Raw genomic sequence first — 20,946 nt, forward strand, 5'->3', positions numbered from 1 at the left:
GTAATAACAGGCAGCATACTCTAGATCAAAAGACATGAAATTATTAAGCTTACAGAGATGTCATTTAAAAATCTAAAATTTAAGGATCAAGATTCCTGGTGAGCACCATCAGAAAATATTCATGCTTTCATATTACTGTGTGTACTTCCTTTGTGACAGTGGTTTGCTTTCACTGTTGGAGAAAAAATACTTCCCCATGGCTACTGTTGCTATAGGTGATATATCAATTTCTGCTATACTGTGGAATGTAGAAAAATGTTTTTGAGGGAAAGAAAATATTACAATTTAGAATTTCCTGAAAGAAAAACTTATGATTATGACACTTGATTGGAACTTGAAAAATATCTCTTCCAATATTTCTCATTAAAAATCAAGCAAGCCACTGGGTCCTTTGGTGCTGCACACCTTATCTGTAAATGAGATCAGTAGTATATCTATTTCCCCATCCTTTATCAAAGTTTAGATATATGATTAGGGGCAGTAAGTCACTTGAGCATCAACACACTTTTAGTAATAGGCCATGTCTATACTGTTAGTGCTCACATGCATGATAAAGAACAGTAGTCTAGCTCTATTTCACTGTAAAATAGATGAATTCAACATTTGCTGTAGAGTAAAAGCATGAAGATAGCTGGTTACAGCAGATCTGGTGAGGACCAGTTACTCGTTAAGCTACCAAAACATAACTGTGTACCTAAATTCTCTGAGTAGTTCTGAATAAGTAATACATGGTTCAAGAGGAACTTCCTCTCACATTGTGTATACATGCCATCTAGCCACATTGGGGTTACTGTAGGTTCTGTTGAGTGTAATAACATCATAGGAATTCTTTGCCTATGGGAATTGTTGAAGTTCAATATACTCTGAAGAGGATATTGAAAGCGAAGATGGACAAACAGACTATAGCATTTTACAATATGAAACACAACATTGTTTTGAATATTTGTCATTCATTTTATTTCTGTGGCCATGATATAAAACTATCATCTGAGCAAAAAAAAACATGGGATAGTATAGTCCCTATAGTCCATATTGTTCAAGGGAAACAATGTATGTTTTTACTAATGTTAAAAATGTATGGTAATACAGACAAAACAGACTTCCCTGTTTCCAAAACCTGTAATTTTAGAAGTATTATTCTTTTGCAGATTGATACCTGATCTCTTTATCTCTCAGTGTCACAATCCTCCTGCCTATGAAGAAGGCATAGCCGGAAAAAGATAACCACAACTTTTTTGGAGGAAAGAAGCAAGAAGCCAATAAGCCAGAAAATTAAGAACAGGCCTTAAGCAACTGACAGAGAGTGTGTCCTATAAGAGTGCAACGATGAGTACCATCTCATTTGCTTGGAGGTATGCAGTTCTGCTAGTGGGCAGCCAGGGTTATGCTAATTGCTTGAGTAAACAGCAAGTGATTCAAATAATTTGATATTTACAATTTTAACAATTAGCTTTCCAGGATTTTATCTCAGAAAAGAGAAACAAAACAGTAAGTATTTCTGTGAGCCCAAAAGCCTGATTTTACACAAACCTGTATCTCACCACAAACAATACTGTGAAGAACTGAAGACAGAAACCTTGTATAATTCTTTTCTCGTAGCCCTCATCTAGCAATGGGAATTTTTGACTGAGGAAGTTTTCATGAGTGTCCCTCCAGAGCTTGGTCAGTCTCATCTACAAAATTTCCAAAGGGAAGATAAGAGAACTCTACAAGGCATGGTTACAGCCTATGGACTAAATGATCTGTCTCTGCAATTGGTCCCATTACAAGTTAAGGAGTTATTTCTCTTTCAGCCTAGTAAGAAGAACAGCAAAGCAAAGAGCTGACTAAGATGACAATCCAATAAATCTGAACATCGCCTATAGTTATTGTGCTTCTAGAAATGGCTAAGAATTGCAAATAAAATATTATGGAAAATAAATTTTCTTTTGAACTTACATCTCATGATAATTATTATAACTGGAAAAGGTGCACATCAGATATATATCATTAAAAATGTAATTATTTTGCTCGTAACAAACACATTCACAACCTGTTCCTCCAAAGAAGCTCTTTAAAAACTCTTTTTAGGTTTATTGTTATAATATCTGAGGTTCTTTCAGAAAAACATTGTACGATGTGATGAACCACTGTTATGTCTCTTCTGTCTTCTCACAAAGAAAAAACATTTATGCAACTAAATGAAAAGAAATATAATTTTAACAGTGCAAATAGACATGTACACACACACATGCCTACGGTAACATGTTTTTACTTTAGGGGGAAGAAAGAGTCAAAGAAATAACTTATACTTGAAGTTGATCGTAGTGTAATGCGTAGTGTCCCTAATGATCCTGAAGGAAATCTCCTGTTTTAGGACAGTCACTAAGAAATTCTGGTCTCCTGCATCTTCACAGCATTGCTCTATTTCCTCCCCTCCTGCTTGCTAGATTGAGGCTTAAGAATCTGGGCCTTTAAAACCAGTAAATTTAATTCGGATATTGTAACATTTTTTATCTTTCCCTTATACTCAATATACATTCAATACAATTCAATATGCAGTTGTGCTAGTGGGCAGCTAGGGTTATGCTAATTGCTTGAGCAAACAGCAATATACATTCAATAATACATTCAATATCTAATTGGCTTTATTCATAGTAAGCAAATAATGTGGGGGAAAAGAGCAAATCTTCTGAAAAATAGCCACTTGAATTAAAAATAGGTACGCACATTGCTCCACACATGCCTATCTGTACATGGTCAGATGGCTCAGAATTCGATTTGAAAAGAGATCAGATGTTCATCTCATTTCTTGTTTTAATAACACGTCCAATGCTATCTGTGATAACAGGCCTTAGAGGCCCCATATGAATCTAGCATTTTATTTCTTTGATGTGCCTGCTTCCAATTGTTCTGTTTTCACATTGCTTTACTATAGACTTAATGATCAGATTATCCACATAGTGACATAGGAGACACAGTATGTTTGGAGTACAGGTTCACACTAATAGTAACTAAGCAATTTAATTCAGACAATTCATTTAAGCCTGAGAAAAGACCAAAAGATAACACTGTATAGGTATTACTGAAGAGCTAGGTAAAACTGTCACAACATTTAAGTTGGAGAAATGTAACTATCTAGCTGCAATATTATTTTGAAATTCAGGTGGTATGGGATTTAGGGGATTATTGTATATAACTTTTCATGTAATCACTATTGCAAAAGGTCATTTCATTGCAAAAAGATACGTTGTTTTCAGATGGAATTACAGGAGTCATTTGCATCCACATCTTCCCAGACATTTCCTTACTTGTTCTTTCTGCTATCAGATTTTGGGGTATTACATAGAGCGTTGACATATTCTTTTCACAATGAGACTTAAATGGACACTAACATTGCAATTAAATTACGTTAAATTACAATTAGCTTTGTGAAATTGGAAGCTATTTTGAAGTTGGAAGTTTTAAAGACAATAATAGCTAACAAATATATGTTTATAATATTAATTGATCCTACTTTTCTTTGTTTCTATGGGACAGACTGTACATTTGCCTTAGATAACTGTGCAGAGAAGAGGCTGGAATTAGCAGCAGCAAAAAGAAAGGCAACATAACGAGACCATAACAGGCTACATCCCCTGGACATCTTTTAATGGCACATAAAAGAAATAGTCTGAAACAGTACCAAGTATAATCCCCAGTACCAGTTCTTGAATAACTCTGCTACTTCTTACTAATTGCACTCAGTTGAATTTGGCTATAAATTGAGAAAAACAGATAATCTTCACAGGTGAAAAGGCTCAAATTAGCAAGGTTTGGAAAAGACCTTAGCAGATTTTGGTGTATTGTAATCAAGAACAGGATGAAAAAGAGAGGAAAAAGGCCTTGAATTTGATTTTCTCATGCATTTCACCTGGAAGACAGTTCTTGGTCAACAACAGGGAGATCAGCTACAGGTTGGTAACTACAGTTCTTTGACGTGTTCCCTACCTGGTTGTACAGGTTGTTCATATGCTGGAGATGAGAATGCTTTAATTACCAGCATTTGTTGATTATGCTGATTTTACTAGATGCTAACATGTCTCCCTTTCTTTATCAATAGAAAAAACACATGGATTTTTTTTTGGAGTGGTAAGGTCTAAAAGAAATTCTCTTTTTTCTTTGCATTCCCTTCATTTTGTATTTCACCGCTAGCAATCCCCAAACAATTTAACATTGAAAATCCAAGGCTTGAAAAGTCTAAGTAGACATCACAGTTTGATCTTATCAAATCAGATCTTATCAAATGAGATATCTGAATAAGAAAATAATGTTGACAAATATGCGACCTACTTTAAATAGGGCTTTGGTAATATCACATAAAGGAACATCCCTCAAGCACAATAAATTTTGACTGTACCTAGGAATTCAACACAGCCAGGAATTTTAGACCAAACCTCTGAATCAAGCTTCTAATCCTTTGATCATTTTGCAATACATCTAAATAGCCACAGGAATATACTGAATATCTTGGTTCTCTCCAAAGAGAAAGATTAAACTGCAGGCTTATCTTTGAGTGCAGACTTCCATTGATATCCTGATATCCTTTGGGGATATCAGGCTTGAGAGACAAAACAACTAGATCAGATATTTGCTTTAAATAAAGATCTGAACACACTTCTAGAAGAAACCTAAGGTGTGACTCAAGTGCTATTTTTTCCTTGAAAAAGAGAAAAATTATCATCCACCTGTCAAAGACTGAATTTTTGAATTGTACATTCTGGATTACTTGGAGAGGAATATTGCCTTCCTAGATCAATGAAGTAGCAGTACCCATAGTGAGAAAATAAGATATATAAAAGGAGTAAGAATATTAAGGCCCTACAGTGGAGATAGACTTTGTATTTAAGGAAAAAACTCAGTAAATCCCTTTAAGCATCATAACAAGATGAGAGAAAAACTCTATGTCCTTTAACAGATAAACGGTGTGCAGAATTTATTCAAAATTGAGAGATTTGCATGGACAGAAAATATTGCACGTTTTTTCAACAAGAAGCTCTTGTTGAAGATGGATTGCAATGAGATTACCTGCAGACATCTGCTTATATTTTTGTTGCATAAATGAACTTCATAGGCTATTTTCTGATCTGAAATAGAACATGAATATACGCAGAATGGTCTTCAATTGCACAAGCCAGTTATACTCGGTACAATAAGATGTAATGAAGTTAATGTGTGTTAGAGAAAGACACATTATTCTGACTGATTAAGCAGAAACGAGAAATAAAAAAATCCCAATTATGTGACAATGGGAGAGTGGCAGGTTTCAGCTGCAAGTGTTAACGGTGCCAAGCTGAGGTTATGAAGATGACTATGATTTTGTCTTCTTTGATCTTTAAGTTCTACAGTTTCAAAAGAATTTCAGGGATGCATATAACAAGGCACAGAGCTATGAAATTAGAGAGGCATCTCCCTGGAAGCCCTGACTGCCCTCTTCTGGAGTGAATGGTTTTGCATATCCAGCGGTCTTTGTTCACAGTAGAATTTACATGAGGAACATCCCACTAATGAAGCAGTCACCTGATTATCAGGTCTCTATTTTTCCATTTGTGTTGTCATACAAAATGTCTACGAACCATGTATTCAGACGATCTAGAAGATGACTAGCATCTTACCATGACAGAGCCCAGGATACCATTGGCCATCTTTGCCACAAAGGCGCATTGCTGGCTCATGGTCAACTTGTTGTTCACCAGAATGCCCAGGTCCTTCTCTTCAGAGCTGCTTTCCAGAAGGTTAGCCCCCAGCTTCTAGTGGAAAGTCCCCCAGGTGTGGGACTTTGCAATTCCCTGTGCTGAACTTCATCAGGTTCCATTCTGCCCATTTCTCCCTCTGAACAGCTGTGCAATCAGATGATGTTATCAGCCACTCCTCCCAGTTCTGTATCATCCATGAACAGGCTGAGGGTGCATTTGATCCTGTCACCCAGGTCATTAATGAAAATGTTAAACAGTATTGGCCCCAGTTTTGATCCCTGGGGCCACTAGTGACTGACTTCCAACTGGACTTGGTGTCACTGATCACAGCCCTCTGAGCCTGGCAGTTCAGCCAGTTTTCAGTCCACCTTACTGACCACTTACCCAGCCCAAACTTCATCAGCTTGTCTATGAGGATGTTATGGGAGACAGTGAGGAAATCTTACTGAAATCAAGGTAGTCATCTCATTGCAGAAGGCTATCATGTTGGTTAAGCATGATTTCCTCTTCATAAATCCATGGTGACTACTCCAAATCACTTTCCTGTTCTTCACTTTTCTGGAAATAGTGTCCAGGATTATTTGCTCCATCACCTTCCCAGAGATCAAGATAAGGCTGACTGGCCTGTAGTTTAGGCCCAGATCCTCCTTCTTGGCCTTCTTAAAGATAGGGGTGACATTTCCTTTCTTCCTCAGCCACCTCTGCCGATTGCCATGACCTTTCAAAGGTAATTGAGAGCGGCTTCACAATGACATCGGCCAACTCCCTCAGCACCCATGGGTGCATCTCCATCAGGGCCCATGGACTTGTGTATGTCCAGTCTGTTTATGTGTTCCCTAACATGATCCTTCTCCACCAAAGGAGTTGTTCTAGACTTCCCCTTTGGTCACAGGGGCTTTGTGCTACCAGTAAAGACTGAGGCAAATGCAACATTCAGTATTCATTATTCACTCTGAATGATAAGCCCTAAGCAACTTTTCCAAGTGAGACAGTTCTGATCTGTTCTTTCTGGACTTTGTTGTCCTCTTTACGCTTTAAAGTGTCCTTTATCTCTTGCAGAAACACAGAGCATCATCTATTATTCAGGAGTCAAAAGGACCTTAACAGTGAGCAGAAAAAGCACCTTGGTCTTTTCATTCAAACTAACATTGTCACTGATCTGTGATGCCATATGTTGCTTAAATAATTCTAGCATACAAACCATCCTCACTTATACTAAAATTATTTCATTTACTGATGGTTAAGTACTGATTTACTTATAGTAAACTGTACTCTTGCAAAACTTACATAAGATTCCCAGAACTTCAGAACCAGGCATTTTGCTTTTGTTATTGTCTTTTAGCTTTAAAGGCAGTGAAACAAGGAGGAATTCAGCTGTCACTGAATCCATAAATCAAATCATCTACATATTAAAAGTGTACAATTATAATAAGCATAAATTATACCTCCAGTTTCAGATCAAACAAATTGTGGTGATTAAAAGTTACTGACTATGATCTGTTGTAAATGCAACCATACAAGACAAAATTAAAGCAAATCCAGATATTGTAAAGAACTTAACCAGAACACTGAAACAGCAGAAAACTGCAGAAGTTCATTATCCAGCTTCAGTGAATTTTTTTTCTGTTTTCTTATTTTTGATTTTAAACATCAAGACATATTTGGTGTCATTCAACTATCTAAACCAAAATTCTGATCACTGAAGAGAATTTACAGTACAAAAAGGAAAAAAAAGAAATTAAGAATCCAAACACTAGAAATAGAGCTGCTAATCAAATTAATAATAATAACCATTGAAATTAATCCTAATAATAATAATACAAATCATTTATTTTCAATTATGCTTGAAAAGATTTGCTATATCCATGAATTAAAGCATGTTTTTTTTGTTTGAAAGAGAAAGACATAGCCTGTTCAGGAAAAGCAATATAAATTCTTTTTGACCATTTTAACTCTTTCTCCACCATAACAGATGGGATTTCTCATTCTTAATTTCAAAGAATTTCTTTAACATTATAGTTTTATTTCTAACTATGAAATTCAAATTTTAATGACAATTTAAAAGCAGTAAGTTCTATAGCTTTCAGAATTTTTAAACTCTACTAACCAGAAATGTATAGAATTCACCTCATTTGAAGATCTACATGAAGTGCTACAGAAGCCAATCAATAGGCTTGTATTGAATTTATACTTTTAGATTTATTGCTATTTTATAGTAATCTACTTTTATTTATATCTTAAATAGAGTAACCCTTTTAAAGAAATAACTCCATCTGCAAATCATGTAAACGAGTTATCAAAGAGATTTGTTTCAGTACATTGGCATTGCTGAATACTCTAATCTTCTACTAGCTTTTAGCCTAAATAAAGCAATTTGCATATGATATTTGATGGGACAGAAGTAGCTAAATGCATGCACTTCTTTGCTCCTTAACTTGTGCCCTGGGAAGAAGCAAATATTTTCATTAATCCTTTTAAGGCATTTTCATAAGTAAACCTCTACCCATAGATAAAAGCTTCACAGTTACAATCACACTACCACACTATGTGTACTTACAGACACAGCAAATATATTAAAATTTTGTTTTAATAAATCCTATTACTATTGCAGAAACAATGTCAGGCTACTTAGAAATTTCCCTTTCTCTATTCATATTGAGGGATATACAATACCAACATTCCAGGTATTTCTGTAGAACAGAGTGGGGTTTATTCAAAATATAACATTCAGGAAAAGTATATTTTAACAATATTGGTCATGTTTTATGAGATCCCTTTGTTAAGCAACATAAAAAAATAAGGAATAATTTTGTATATTTACGATAAATGTATTTCACTACCAAAATGCAGTTAGTAGTAGAATTGGTACTACTGCTATAATTGAAGTTATATATAATATTAAAACATTGTTTTCGCATAAAACCTCTGTAGTAAAATTGTGAACCCTGCTTAGCTGATTTATTATGTAATATCTAAAGAAAGCAATGGTTTATAAGACAACTACAACAATTCCAGCTAAAACCCACAGACCTATAGTTTCATAAAGCTCTGTTGATAGGCAAGTAAGCTTTTTTCTATACCTGGAAGTTCTCTCTCTTCAATACTGTCTTCCACAGATCCAAAAGAATAACTAGCTGGACTGATTGCAGGAGTGGAAATAAAACTTCTACAGCCAATGGATGAGTTGATTTCAAAATAATCATGGCTGTGGTTCATTCGGTGAAATTCCAGAGAAGATACTATTGATGTGCGCTGCTTGGGCTACAAGAAAAATAGAAGTTTGGAGTATAAAATACAGACTTGATATTTGTTTATAATTTTTATTACTTGACATTAAGTAGATTTCTTTAGTGTTTCTCTCCCTTTACTGTTTTTTTTAGCCAAAAAGTTATACAACTAAAAATCATTTTATGTGTCAAGCTACGGTGAATTAAAAATGATTACCTTCCAAAATCTGGATTAATCTTGATTAGAAAAAAAGCATATCGTAATTCTAATCAATTTAATTCAAAACAAAATTGGGTTTTACAGCCATGCATATAATAATTGCAATCATCTTTTGATAACAAATTGTGCTCTTCACCAGCTGCATTGCTGGGTATGTCTTGCAAAACAATTAGATTGCTGATGCCCGTATAATGGCATTTACAAAATAATACCAACCACACATCATCTTAAAGCAGCCCTCTGCTGTTTATTCAATTTATGAAGGGCTGCCTTAGTTATTCAAAGACTGAAACGTCTGAAAGCTGAGGAGAAAAATATCAGTTTAAAAAACACACATGGAAAGCAAACTCTCTTAATGAGTTTTCATGGAATACATCTACATTAGTTTGTACCAATGTGCGCTTTTGAAGTGAATCTCTTGATTGACCCCACCTAATGGGCTGTGGTTTGCATTGCAGAGATACCTCACAGAATCTAAAAAACGGATTCCTTTTTGATGGATCTATGCCATAAGACACACTCCAGGATTGTACAAAATGGGCTCCAACTCCTTATGGGCATTTGACTATGGGACCACACTAGAGCTAGTCCAAACTAAAATCCATTAAAACTATACAGTGTGAATGTCAGGTCCTCAGCACCAACTGTTTCACTCTACAGATCTGCTCCTGTTATACTGCACTGCTTGTTAATATAGACATAACCTTAGTGCTCTAAGTCATGGACTGTAAGCCACGGACCACTGATGGTTTGTGATGCCATGCTAAATAGTCTGTTGCTGACCTGCAGCACACATATGGCTCCATACTCAAACTATCCTAACCCCATGATGCTTCTTGCAGTGACCTGAAACATTAAATTCCTCCCCCAAAACAAAGTAGGCCCTGCATCCAGGTGTCTAGCTGACTGTATATTTATCCCTATTCCTATATGACAGTGTGAAAAACAGCTTAGAAACTGCTACCTGAGATAACTAAAATTATAAAGAGTAAATGGAGAAAGGCAGTAAAAGGAGCTTTAACTCTTTGTGTTTTAACATGTCAGGCCACCAGAACATTTGCGAAGGTCCAGAACTTACTACTTATTAGTATCAAAACCAAATTATTGCCCTGAGAGCAATGAGATCTTCCTTGGACCATGAAGCTATTCACCATCCCTTCCTTAGGACTACCTGTTAAAACACAATCTATCCCAGTGGAGCAATTTTCTATTTTGTCTGTGGTCTATTTCATTTTCAGGTTGTGAGCTCTGCAATGTTTGTGCTACAAAGACAGAACTAGACTGTTTTCACTAAAAATTAACTCTTTCTATTGGAATATTAGGAAAAAATTAAATAGATTTAGATTTGTATAATGTTAGTTGCTTTTTGAAGTTGTGTTGGATACCATATCAATTAACTGTGTTCTGTTAAAACAGAAAAATTGAGAAGGATAAATTCGGGCTTTCATCTGCAACTCATCTACTGTCTATTCAAGGGATTTACTTTCTTTGATAATTCAAAAATAGCTTCTACTTTGAAAGGCTGATTCTTAGGGCTAGCAATTTCAACAGGGACAGACTCTGACAATAAACAGTTTGGTTAAAAGTCACTGTTTTGGACCTGAGCCAAAATAACTCTCTAATCAAACCAAAAATATCCATATGTGTTAATTAAACCCAAAGACACACTTTTGCTAAGACAACAAATTCATCAATGACCTAATTATTTCTAAAACTGAGAAAGAACTTTGGTCCTTTAGAAAAGTGTTACTGGCCCTTTCCCAAGCAGTGGTGTCTTTGTGGTTTTGCAGGAAGTCAGCTTCTGATTTGAAAAGGTGACATGTTATACTTTTTCAATTAATGTGACATTCAGCATGTCTGGTTATTCTTAAACTGAGACAGTTCCTGTCTAAAAGGGCAGCTGGCTCCAGCTCAGTCTCCCAAGCAGCTTCCAAAACAACAGCTCCTGCTTTTGTCCCTTTAGGTCTCCAGCCACTGTCTCAACTTACCGCCCCTTTCTTGGGACAAGAATGGTAGCATCTGATGCATCATATGGCCTTTTACTACCTGGTTGCTAATCAGTTGTTTGACTACATCTTAGTGTAGCATTACAAGCTACTGTGGCATCTTTAAAAGTTTCACAAAAGCATCTGCTAAGTCTCTGATAAAAAAACTGTTCTGAAGCATGTTTTACTGATCTGTTAGGTCTGCAGACACTCATAACTTCTAAATATGTCTCTATTGATGAAAAGCCATGATTTTTTTCTGGAGACACAGCTTATTGATATAAAATAGGTCTATAGTGATTTTCAGAAATGAATACGGAAGTTAGAAACATGCTTTCCATTTGTTTATGCTCACATGTAACCGTCTGCTAACCTGGGTGATACAAAATTCTTCCTATATCTACATAACATAACATGCTAACATAACATGTTAAATGCCTGTGGAGGCATTTATGGTCACAGATTCACCTATGAGATTAGCAGACTAGTAAATCAGAAGAGTTCCCACTCTGCTTTGATTTTATCTACATATATCATAGATAATCCAAATGTATTATCATTCTGGCTTTGATATTATTATTAATTCAGTTGAAAATATCTCAGTTTCATATGTATTTCCAATCTTAAGATTCTGCACAGAACCTCACCCAGCCTCTAGCACTCTACAGTCTAACACTGCTACTATCCTATTTGGAGTTAACAAGGTCCATCTGCCAACATGTGCCAATAATTCCTCTATATAATTACACATGAATATATCATCTGAGCTTTGGTAGCTATATAGAGGAGCCTTTTACTCCTTTGCAGGGTCTTGCAAAATGTTATGTTGTTAAAATATGCTAATTGCTCATTAATATACGCTAACTATATCTGGGAGCACAAATTCATCCAGCACAAAGTGAAGCCACAGAAGAATACTGAAAATACCAAATTGAGAAGAAAGCCTCATCTGCTGCTACCGAGAGCTGCCAGTTTCTCCTTATGGCACATACAACGGCACATATACTTCTGTCACTTTCTTCCTTAGGATGCTGGAGTAAGTGTTTCAGTGAAGTTCAGTTAGGCACAGTAGGTGTGAAAAGGCTTTTTCTTCTCTGAGTGGATTAACCTCAAAAAATCATTGCTTATAATATTGTTTGTGCTTACAGATACACATGGAGTTGATAAGCCAGAGACACACAGTAAAGCAGTCTGTGTTGACTGCATCCCTCTATCTCTGTCTCTCTATAGTACAGTTTGCACAATTCTTTTTGCTATAGTTAGGATAAAATTCAGCTCCATATTTAGACATCTAAATTTACAGCATTACTGTTTACATCTACACTAGGTATCTAACTCCCATTACAATCAACTGAGATCTAGTCAACAAAATCAACAGAGCCCAGAAAACAATTCACCTCACCCTAGACACCTTGGTCTCAGTTCAGTTACCTGAACTCAGGTATCGAGCGCCACTGGAGTTCCCCTGGGGTATCCCACTTGATGTCCAACTGCCATCCAGAAGAGTGCAGGTCCCCCCTACATACTGTGTCATATCTGACAGTCTCCATGCAGATGTCTAAGACACCTTTATGGCATCTCAAATGACGTTAGATGCCTATTTTTAGGCAAATGAATAGAATCCTACAACTCTATTGAGTGTCATGGGAGATTAGACATCGAGCTCTGGGAGAGATTCTAATATACAGAGACCAAAGCACAGGGGTCTTACTCTCAGCTTGAATCCCACCTCTAGCTCACATGCAGACATACTACAGACACTTAATTCATTTGTTAAAATCTGAAGCTGAATTCCTGCTTTAATGACAGGATTTGTAGCCAGCAATTAACAAGTCACTCATCGGTATCTTGCACTTCAGCTTCCTGGATTTTGGTTTCCATCAAATTTACCCCTAGATTACATCTATCATGATGCATCAAACTAGCTCCTAAATAATTCTAAGAAGATCATTTTACTACTTGCAGCACTATATTTTCCAGGAAATGTAGTCATGGATTAAAGTTCTATAGCACTAGAAGTTGTGCAAACACAAAACTCTTTCCCAAAGAGACAATGCTTCATTCTCTGTACCAAAATCAGTTTTGTCAGTTGTTACATATCTGCCTTCTGCTACTCAAAAGCTCTGTATACACTTAGATAACCCTTGTGAAATTCTAGCATGCTTATGCTTAACTTCTTTATGCTTAATATCACCCAGAATATATGCTACATGATTACCTGCAGATTTGATCGAAAGTAAATTTTCTTTATTCATTATTTCACATGTTTAATTTACCTGTTATGTGTAAATCTCTTTAACGACTGATTTTGTTTACTTTAAAATGTTTCTTGATGACTATTATTTCAATGGTCCTAATATAGTCTTAGAAAATCCTAGATGATCTCAAAACAAGATACCAAATCAGGGTAATGAAGAAACCTTATCATCAGTGCAAAAGCAAAAATGTGTCAATAAAAATTTTTGAAGATATTTCAATAACAAGATTTAATTAACTTTCAAATCAGATCTAATAAGAGGAATATCTTCCTTTCAAGTTAGTAGGGAACATATATCAATGAAAGACACCACTTTGAGCAACACATAACAGGAAAGGTGCCAAAATATATGAACTGATTTGCCTATCTATTAGAAATACTAGTAAAGCCATACTTACTGATCCCATGAATGGAAGCTGTATGCAAATTCTTTAATGCTTCCGTGACTCGCCAAGTAGCACCATGAGTAGGCAAGGGATCATTCTAATATTTCTCAGAACATTTAGGAAGGGGAGTGGGGCAAAATTTCTTTCCCAATTTATCATCAAAATTCTTCTCCAACTTTGAAGTATTCAGCAATATAAGTTCCAACAGAAGTTTCCTTATGGCTGCAAACCTCTCAGTCCTTCATTCTTCCACATGATGCTCATTAATTCTTCTCTTTTTCAGGACGCTTGGGACTGACTTTTCTTATCTTTGGGATATGCACACATATCACCATCACAGTCTTTAATGTATTAATTCTCACAGTAGTCCTCTGTGCTATGGCAGAGCTATTAGATCCATTTTACAGATGCTGAAGTATGGTACAGAGCTCTCCCAAGTGACAGATGTGTGACTCATTAAATCACTGAGGGTCAAAGAGCCTGAAGAAATGCTGCAGCGTTCCTGCTGAATTCCAACTGCCTTACATAATATAACAACTCGTTCCAATTTGTTTCCAGGCAGAAAATGTATGATAGAAAAGACAACTGAGCCCACATCCTCAAATGCTAGCTAGTATACAAAATACAGACTTACCAAAAAAAGTCAGAGAACTGTAGCCCCTTCCCTATGCTCATCTCACATACATAACACAATGCCAGTGTAGCCAACTGGCCACATAAATCCCTCATTATTTGATACCTGCTAAGACATTTCCATTCTTCTCATTCTCATCAGCTCACTCCCTCTTCAGAAATCTTCCTTTCTCCAGGTTCCTTCTTTCCTTATGATCCTATTCTCTTTCTACACAATCATCATCTCTTTCATCTCTCCTTTTTCAGCTTTCTCTTGTTTTATTCCCTCTTGTTTCTCTGTTTTATTCCCTCCAGAACTACTCATTTTACTCTAAAATACCCTTCACTGTATGCTAACTGATTCCAGTTCTACTTGGTCCTCCAAAACTTAATTCTATGCCTCCTCTACACTTCTGTCATCAAGGTCTCTCAAATTGACTTACTAATGGTCCTGTCTCCCAGTGACTTTAACGGTCACTACAGCCTTCTCATTAGCCTTCAGTGCATCCAATTTCACCCTTTATTCTCCCTTTCAAAAACAACTTTCACATCGCCCCTACAGTTTCTTAATCTCTGTTCTCTGCCTCAACATCCCAACATAACATCTATGTCTGCTTTTCTACCTCTCTTTCTCTCATGAATATTCACAAAATCCCTTAATGTTAATAATTTCCTCGATGAAATATAGCCTGTGAGAGGGTAGGCTTCTTCACTTTTTCCTCTCTCCAGAACCTGTTTTGATCTGCAGGAATCAGCAGGCCTGATTCATTCTCATCAGTCAACAATAATGCCAAAAGTTATTTGGTTTCTATGATCCGAACTAAGAAGATCAAGTAGCCTTGAAATTGCAAACATTGTAGATTACAATGGATCTGGGATTAATTCATCTACATCAGCTAGAAGTGATAGACTTCACTGAACTGTTACTAGGCTCCTGAATCAATTATTATGTCAAGCCTCAAAATACCAAGTTAAATAAGCTGAAGATGCATTGTCCTTTTAATTAGGTAATCTAATCTTCTCTTATTTCATTTCATAGAATCTTATCTTAAATTATAAGCATGAGTACATTTAAAAATAAAACATTGCCAGTTTCAGCATCCATTGCGACATTCTTGTTTTTACTGCTCAACATCTTAATTTAGTTTTAGAGTAGCAGGCAGAAATTACACAGTGGCTGGCAACAAATATATCACAAGCAGCCACAACAAGGAGCTCATAAGATCATGGGAATTAAAAAAGCCCAAAAGATAAATAAGTAGTTGCACTGTCTTTTAACTATAAATTCTCTTCTCTATTAAAAGCATAGTGCATTTTAAAACTAAGTTCATTTTTACTGGCACCATAATGTTTCTGGAAATTTCTGTTTGACTGATTTTAATTTAGAGAAAACATCTCTTCTGTACTGTATGAACAGCTAGTGCTAATATCTGTATAGTAATCTCATGGCCTATCAGCATATTTTGATCATGCCACTGCAATCGACACAGCCAGGAATGGCACAGACATGTAGCTTTTTACTATGCTCTGTGGTTAGAACACGATACTGTGTGACTCTGGGTACCATATATCCATAGTGCTTTCTGTTGTTGTGTTTCTGTTCTCCTCTGTGCATGTTTTACTAGTTCCTCCTTTAGGAGTCCTCCATTGCAGTACATAACTAAAGGTCAGGGATTTGCTGCACCATTCCATCTTCCATCTCTGGTCTTATCTCAGTTGATGAATCCACTTAACTTGTGAGACTGGGAACTAACAAGGATAAGAACAGATCTTTACCCAGTTTACATTTGCCTTGGTTCCTATTTTTATTTTAATTGCAACCATATTGCTGTTGTGGATTGAGAAGTGTAACAGTCCTGAACACTAAAAGCTGTAATACCTTTGTAGTGGTTTCCATCTTTGACATATGTGACCAGATTTTGAAGATACACCATTATTCCTATCCTGGGAAAATATTGCTTGAAATGAGCTCCAAATTATGAAAAGTAAATTTGATAAATAAGAGCAATGTCTTATTCCTCAGCTATAAAAAGAGAAATTTCTAGCCTTCCAAAATACAGAAAATATATTATTTTCAGTGAGACTGTTGGAAAATGGATGCTGTAAGCCCTTTTCCAAAAAAGCTCAGTTAGCAATATCTCATTTTGACCTATAGATTATGAAAATTGTTTCTATCATTACGTTTGAAGGGTCAAGGGGATGGCTGTTTTTAAATTGCATGCTACACACGTATAAAAATGTGGTGCATCTGGTGATGTGGATATGAAATTACTCAATAACTAAGGTGCTCAAAACTACCCACTATTACATAGAAAAAAAGGAAAATGCTATGAATCTGGTGAGATATCTACAATAGTACAATAGGCAAGGTTTTAATCTTCTGGATTCGGAATGTGTTACCTTTTCCAGTCACTATGTATACTGGATTCATCGAAAAGTGTCCCCTAAAAATGTATGCATAATCCCCTTTTTATCTATGTGCCTACAAAAGGAGTTGCCCGCAAGTTTCATTGGCAACATATATACTACTACACTAAATGTTCTCCTGAGCACATTCTCTAATTGAAGGCAATCGGCGTGGATTAGGACTCACCCATATTAAACTTTTTTAGCCTTCAGAGTAGGGTCTTCACAGCAGAATTGCCTACTGGGAAGGATTCTTGGCCTGTTCAAATTCCAAATCAGGCCCAACAGCTGATAATTTTAGAGAGAGAATTGTACAGGACCAAAACTGACCCAGAGACTGTTTTAATAATTTGACAATACAAATGGCTAAGTTCCAGAGCTCAGGAACATTCTCTGGCATTAATTCACCAGTACAGGTGTGCATAGCTGCCTTTCAGTGCATAAGCTATCTTTATGCTCAGTATGTCACCAGTTTGGACCGTTACAAGTACAGATATGAAAAATGTTCAATTCTTCTGCACGATTTATGTTTACACTGAATCAAGAAACTAAATCAAGAGAATCTCTCCAAGCAAGCAACCAACTTCAACCATGAAGAAGTATTTACACAGAAGTGATATTCTAAAATCATAACATTCCTGATAATAAAGAGCGTTCTTCTGCTTTAATTTAGACATGTGCTTTAGTACCCTGTCGAGCTGAGATTTAATGCACTCATACATACTGTTTGCTGTTTTCATTAGTGTATTGGGTAGATATGTTTATGTTTTCATATTATCTCAGCTCTAATAAAAATAATCTAAATAGAATTATGTTTTATAGTGACTTGTCAAAGGAGAAGATCTTTTACAATGCATCTCCTTAATAATATTTTTGTTAATGTTGTTATTAAGTAGTCACAGAGTATCCATTATGCTCTGTGGAAATTTTTTGAAAATCTCCTCCTCTGGAGCAGTTACAAGTCTTCTGTGCTAATACAGAAAAAAAATTCAGCCCTGTGAGACAATTCCAACCATTATCATTTTTTGTAATTGGTCCTCAGTATTTTAGAATAAAAAAATTTCATGATGTCTGTCCTATTTTCGGTCATTCATAGACAAATTGCTAATGATCTCTTAACAGCCTTGACAGTATACCTTTTCCTTCTCTTTTTCCTTTCATTTTTGTTTTAGGGCTATTTACAAGCTTTATTTATTTATTTGTTTCTTTGTTTATTCGTATCAACATCATTAGAATGAGAAGGTATCACAATGTTCCCCGTAGATTTGCATAAACACTTCAAAGCTTCACAATGAAAAATGATATAGAGATAGCATTTTCTGGAATATAACTCCATATCCAGAATTAAGGCCTAATCATGACTGCTGTCAACTACCTTAAAGTGCTTGCAACCTCAATCTAACGAAATCTGGTTTTCTTATGAATTAGTGACGAGAGAGTGCAGGTTGGCATGGAAGGAAATGGATGTATACAACCTCAGTAACATTACATAATGCAGGAAAGTGCGCCAGACCAGGCACACTAATGCTGAGGACTAAAACTGCCCACCTGTGGACCACAGTAGGCATCACTTTTTAGGCCAGCTAGACCAGCTGGGGTGCACATAACTCTGGATGTGGCTGTCCACTGACATTCGGGCTAGCGTAGAGGGTGCAGTGTCATGGCCCCTCTCTTACCATATGCATAGATGAATTACATCTACGCAAACATGCCAGGCTCACTATACATACACAGAATAGCTGTACATGAGGCAAGGCACGCTTAGTAGCCCAAACAAGTTGTACAGGGCTATCAGAGGCAACAAGTGCCCTGCAGGATTCTATTTCTGCTTACAGAAAATGAGGTAATCTAATCTCTCTTCTAAACATTTAAATTGTTATCTTCTGCTAGATCATCATTGCTAGATGTCTTAGCCAAAAGAACCATGAACCATAGATGGAATTATAACTTTGTTTAAAAAGGTTAAAAAAAAATTTAAAAAGATGACTAATGCAAAGACAGCACCTCCAAACCCACAAGAATGATTGTATTATAAAGAATTTGCATAGATTATTGCAGATCTTAGCAATAAAAACAGCAAGAATGGGACAATAATGTCAGAAACACCGAAATTCTTTGTTCCTTTGCCTTTCCACCCAAAGTCTTCCTTGCATTACTGAAAGAGTACTCTCAGGAAGCTTGCTTATTGACATAAAATGGGGAAAATCTTATGTTATGATCAAGCCACTTTTAAATCACCCAGACTTAGACATCAAAAGCTATACATACAGTTGGTATTGTGAAACATATCTTAGAAAGATGAGAAAATTCAGATGATAGATTACAATTAATAAATGAAGACTTTAAAAGGTGAGTAGTCAGAATTCGATTTTATAACTGAACAATGATCAACAAGTGAGTAGGAACAGGAAATGAAACAGTCTCTTAGGAAACACAGGTGATCTTTCTCTATATATGTATATAGCTTACTTGTTCAAATGTAGGTGAATAAATAAAGGCAGGAGAGTCTTACTGAGTAATGTAGCTAATACCAAAAATACACAAAGTTTCACATGCAGCTCAATTCTGTTCAGGCTTCGTCCAGACTGAGTTAAAGAAGTTATGGCAGAACAAGCTCAATTTTACTATCACTTTCTAAATTCCAGCTCTGATATAAGTTCTGTTATATAAGTTATACTTTATTATATGTGCTAATGTAACTAAGTTAAAACTTGGAAGACAGCCTAAAATTTCAGAGGACTTCAGTTAATGCATTAGCCTACTTAGTCTTAGGCCACACCTCATTTTTTCTCCCAGCTCCTGTTAGTATACTTCACAGAGGCATAGCTCTTTAAATTGGAACTGCATTACTTTCTCAGGTCTTCTTTAATCATCAAATCACTAGCTAAAAGCTTATTAAGATCTGTCTGAACAACCCAGAAAAGAACGGTCAAGTGATTCAAAACTCTACACTAAAGTTCTGTTTGTTTCTTATCTGTGTATATATAACTTTCCAACAAATCCACTTTTTTTTGAGAGACTGGCCTATGCATCAAGGGGCAGAATCTTACAGACTCTGTGAAAACTGGAAAACAAGAAGTGTATTTGCAAAATACGAGATTACAGGTACAGGCCACAGCTGAGGTCTGCTGATAACATAGCAGACAGATCCCTGAATTAATGTTAAATGAGCTAGCTTCAGGATTGGAAGCAACAGAGGTGGGTGGCACTTTGGCATTGAACTTATTCAGTACTGATTCTGCGATCTTAGTTAATATCCCTCCAGAATGCTAGACTGTACCAGGGAGATATGCCATTTCAGTTAGAGTAGGCTTCAGCTTTAGTAACAGTGCACTGAATTGAATAGTTGAGAAATTTCTAAAGAGAGTTTTAGTTAGATTTTAGAGAGCAGAGGGATCTCATATGAGATGAGCTGGTACAGTCATAAAAAACAGTAGGTTTCTCAGCTCAAAATTCACCTTAATTAACTGAAGAAAGGATAAATTTCCAGAAACATTAGTGAAAAGAGATGTTCCCAGGCAGGTTTTATGGGGACAACTTCTTAATGTAGTAAGGGGAGAATTAGGACCAGGTTAAGCGACAATTAGAAGGAGAAAGACAAAAGTACAGCCTGCAGAATCCCTTAACTGTCCATGACCCAGACCCCTCAGCATTTATACTTTGTGTATGAGATTCACTCATCTTGTTCCTGTCTCATACTTCCCAGCTGCAGCACTTTCCCCTCATTTATTGGCAATGCAGCGCAACAGCCTCACCCTTCTCCAGGGACCCCATGTAGCAGATGTAATTGGCAGGGCCCCTGAACAGCTGTATTTGGCACACAAGTTTCCGGAATAGGTGAGAGGACAGGCCACTCTGCTGCACTAATAATCACATTCAAATGAACATCTTGTCTCAAGAACCTGTCATGTGCCGACACATGTACATACGCTACCCCCACGTGACCCGACACACAGTCTTAAGCGCCTGGCTGAAGAAAATAGGTGGTAGCATGGCCTGCACCTCCGGCTCTAACCCCAGCTCAGCCCCTGTTGCTCCTTCTCCACTCTCCGCCATCCCCTTCCCTCGACAGATTGTTGGAAGAATGGAATCTTTGGTTCCCTCTGCTGCTGCTTACACATATCACAGAGAGTAGTTAA

The 20,946-nt window shown here is 36.5% G+C and overlaps 1 protein-coding gene across 1 annotated transcript in view; it reads right to left on the reverse strand.

Annotated features, from left to right (window-relative positions):
• The window catches only part of ANKS1B (ankyrin repeat and sterile alpha motif domain containing 1B), a 434,784-nt gene that overhangs the window by 255,579 nt on the left and 158,259 nt on the right, over positions 1–20,946 (reverse strand). The window contains exon 12 of the mRNA XM_026123167.2: positions 8,795–8,975. Within this exon, the coding sequence (XP_025978952.1) occupies positions 8,795–8,975 (181 nt within the window). The remainder of the gene's footprint in view (positions 1–8,794; positions 8,976–20,946) is intronic.

This window comes from Dromaius novaehollandiae, chromosome 1 (genome assembly GCF_036370855.1).
Source record: "Dromaius novaehollandiae isolate bDroNov1 chromosome 1, bDroNov1.hap1, whole genome shotgun sequence".
In the NCBI taxonomy this organism is placed as follows: domain Eukaryota; kingdom Metazoa; phylum Chordata; class Aves; order Casuariiformes; family Dromaiidae; genus Dromaius; species Dromaius novaehollandiae.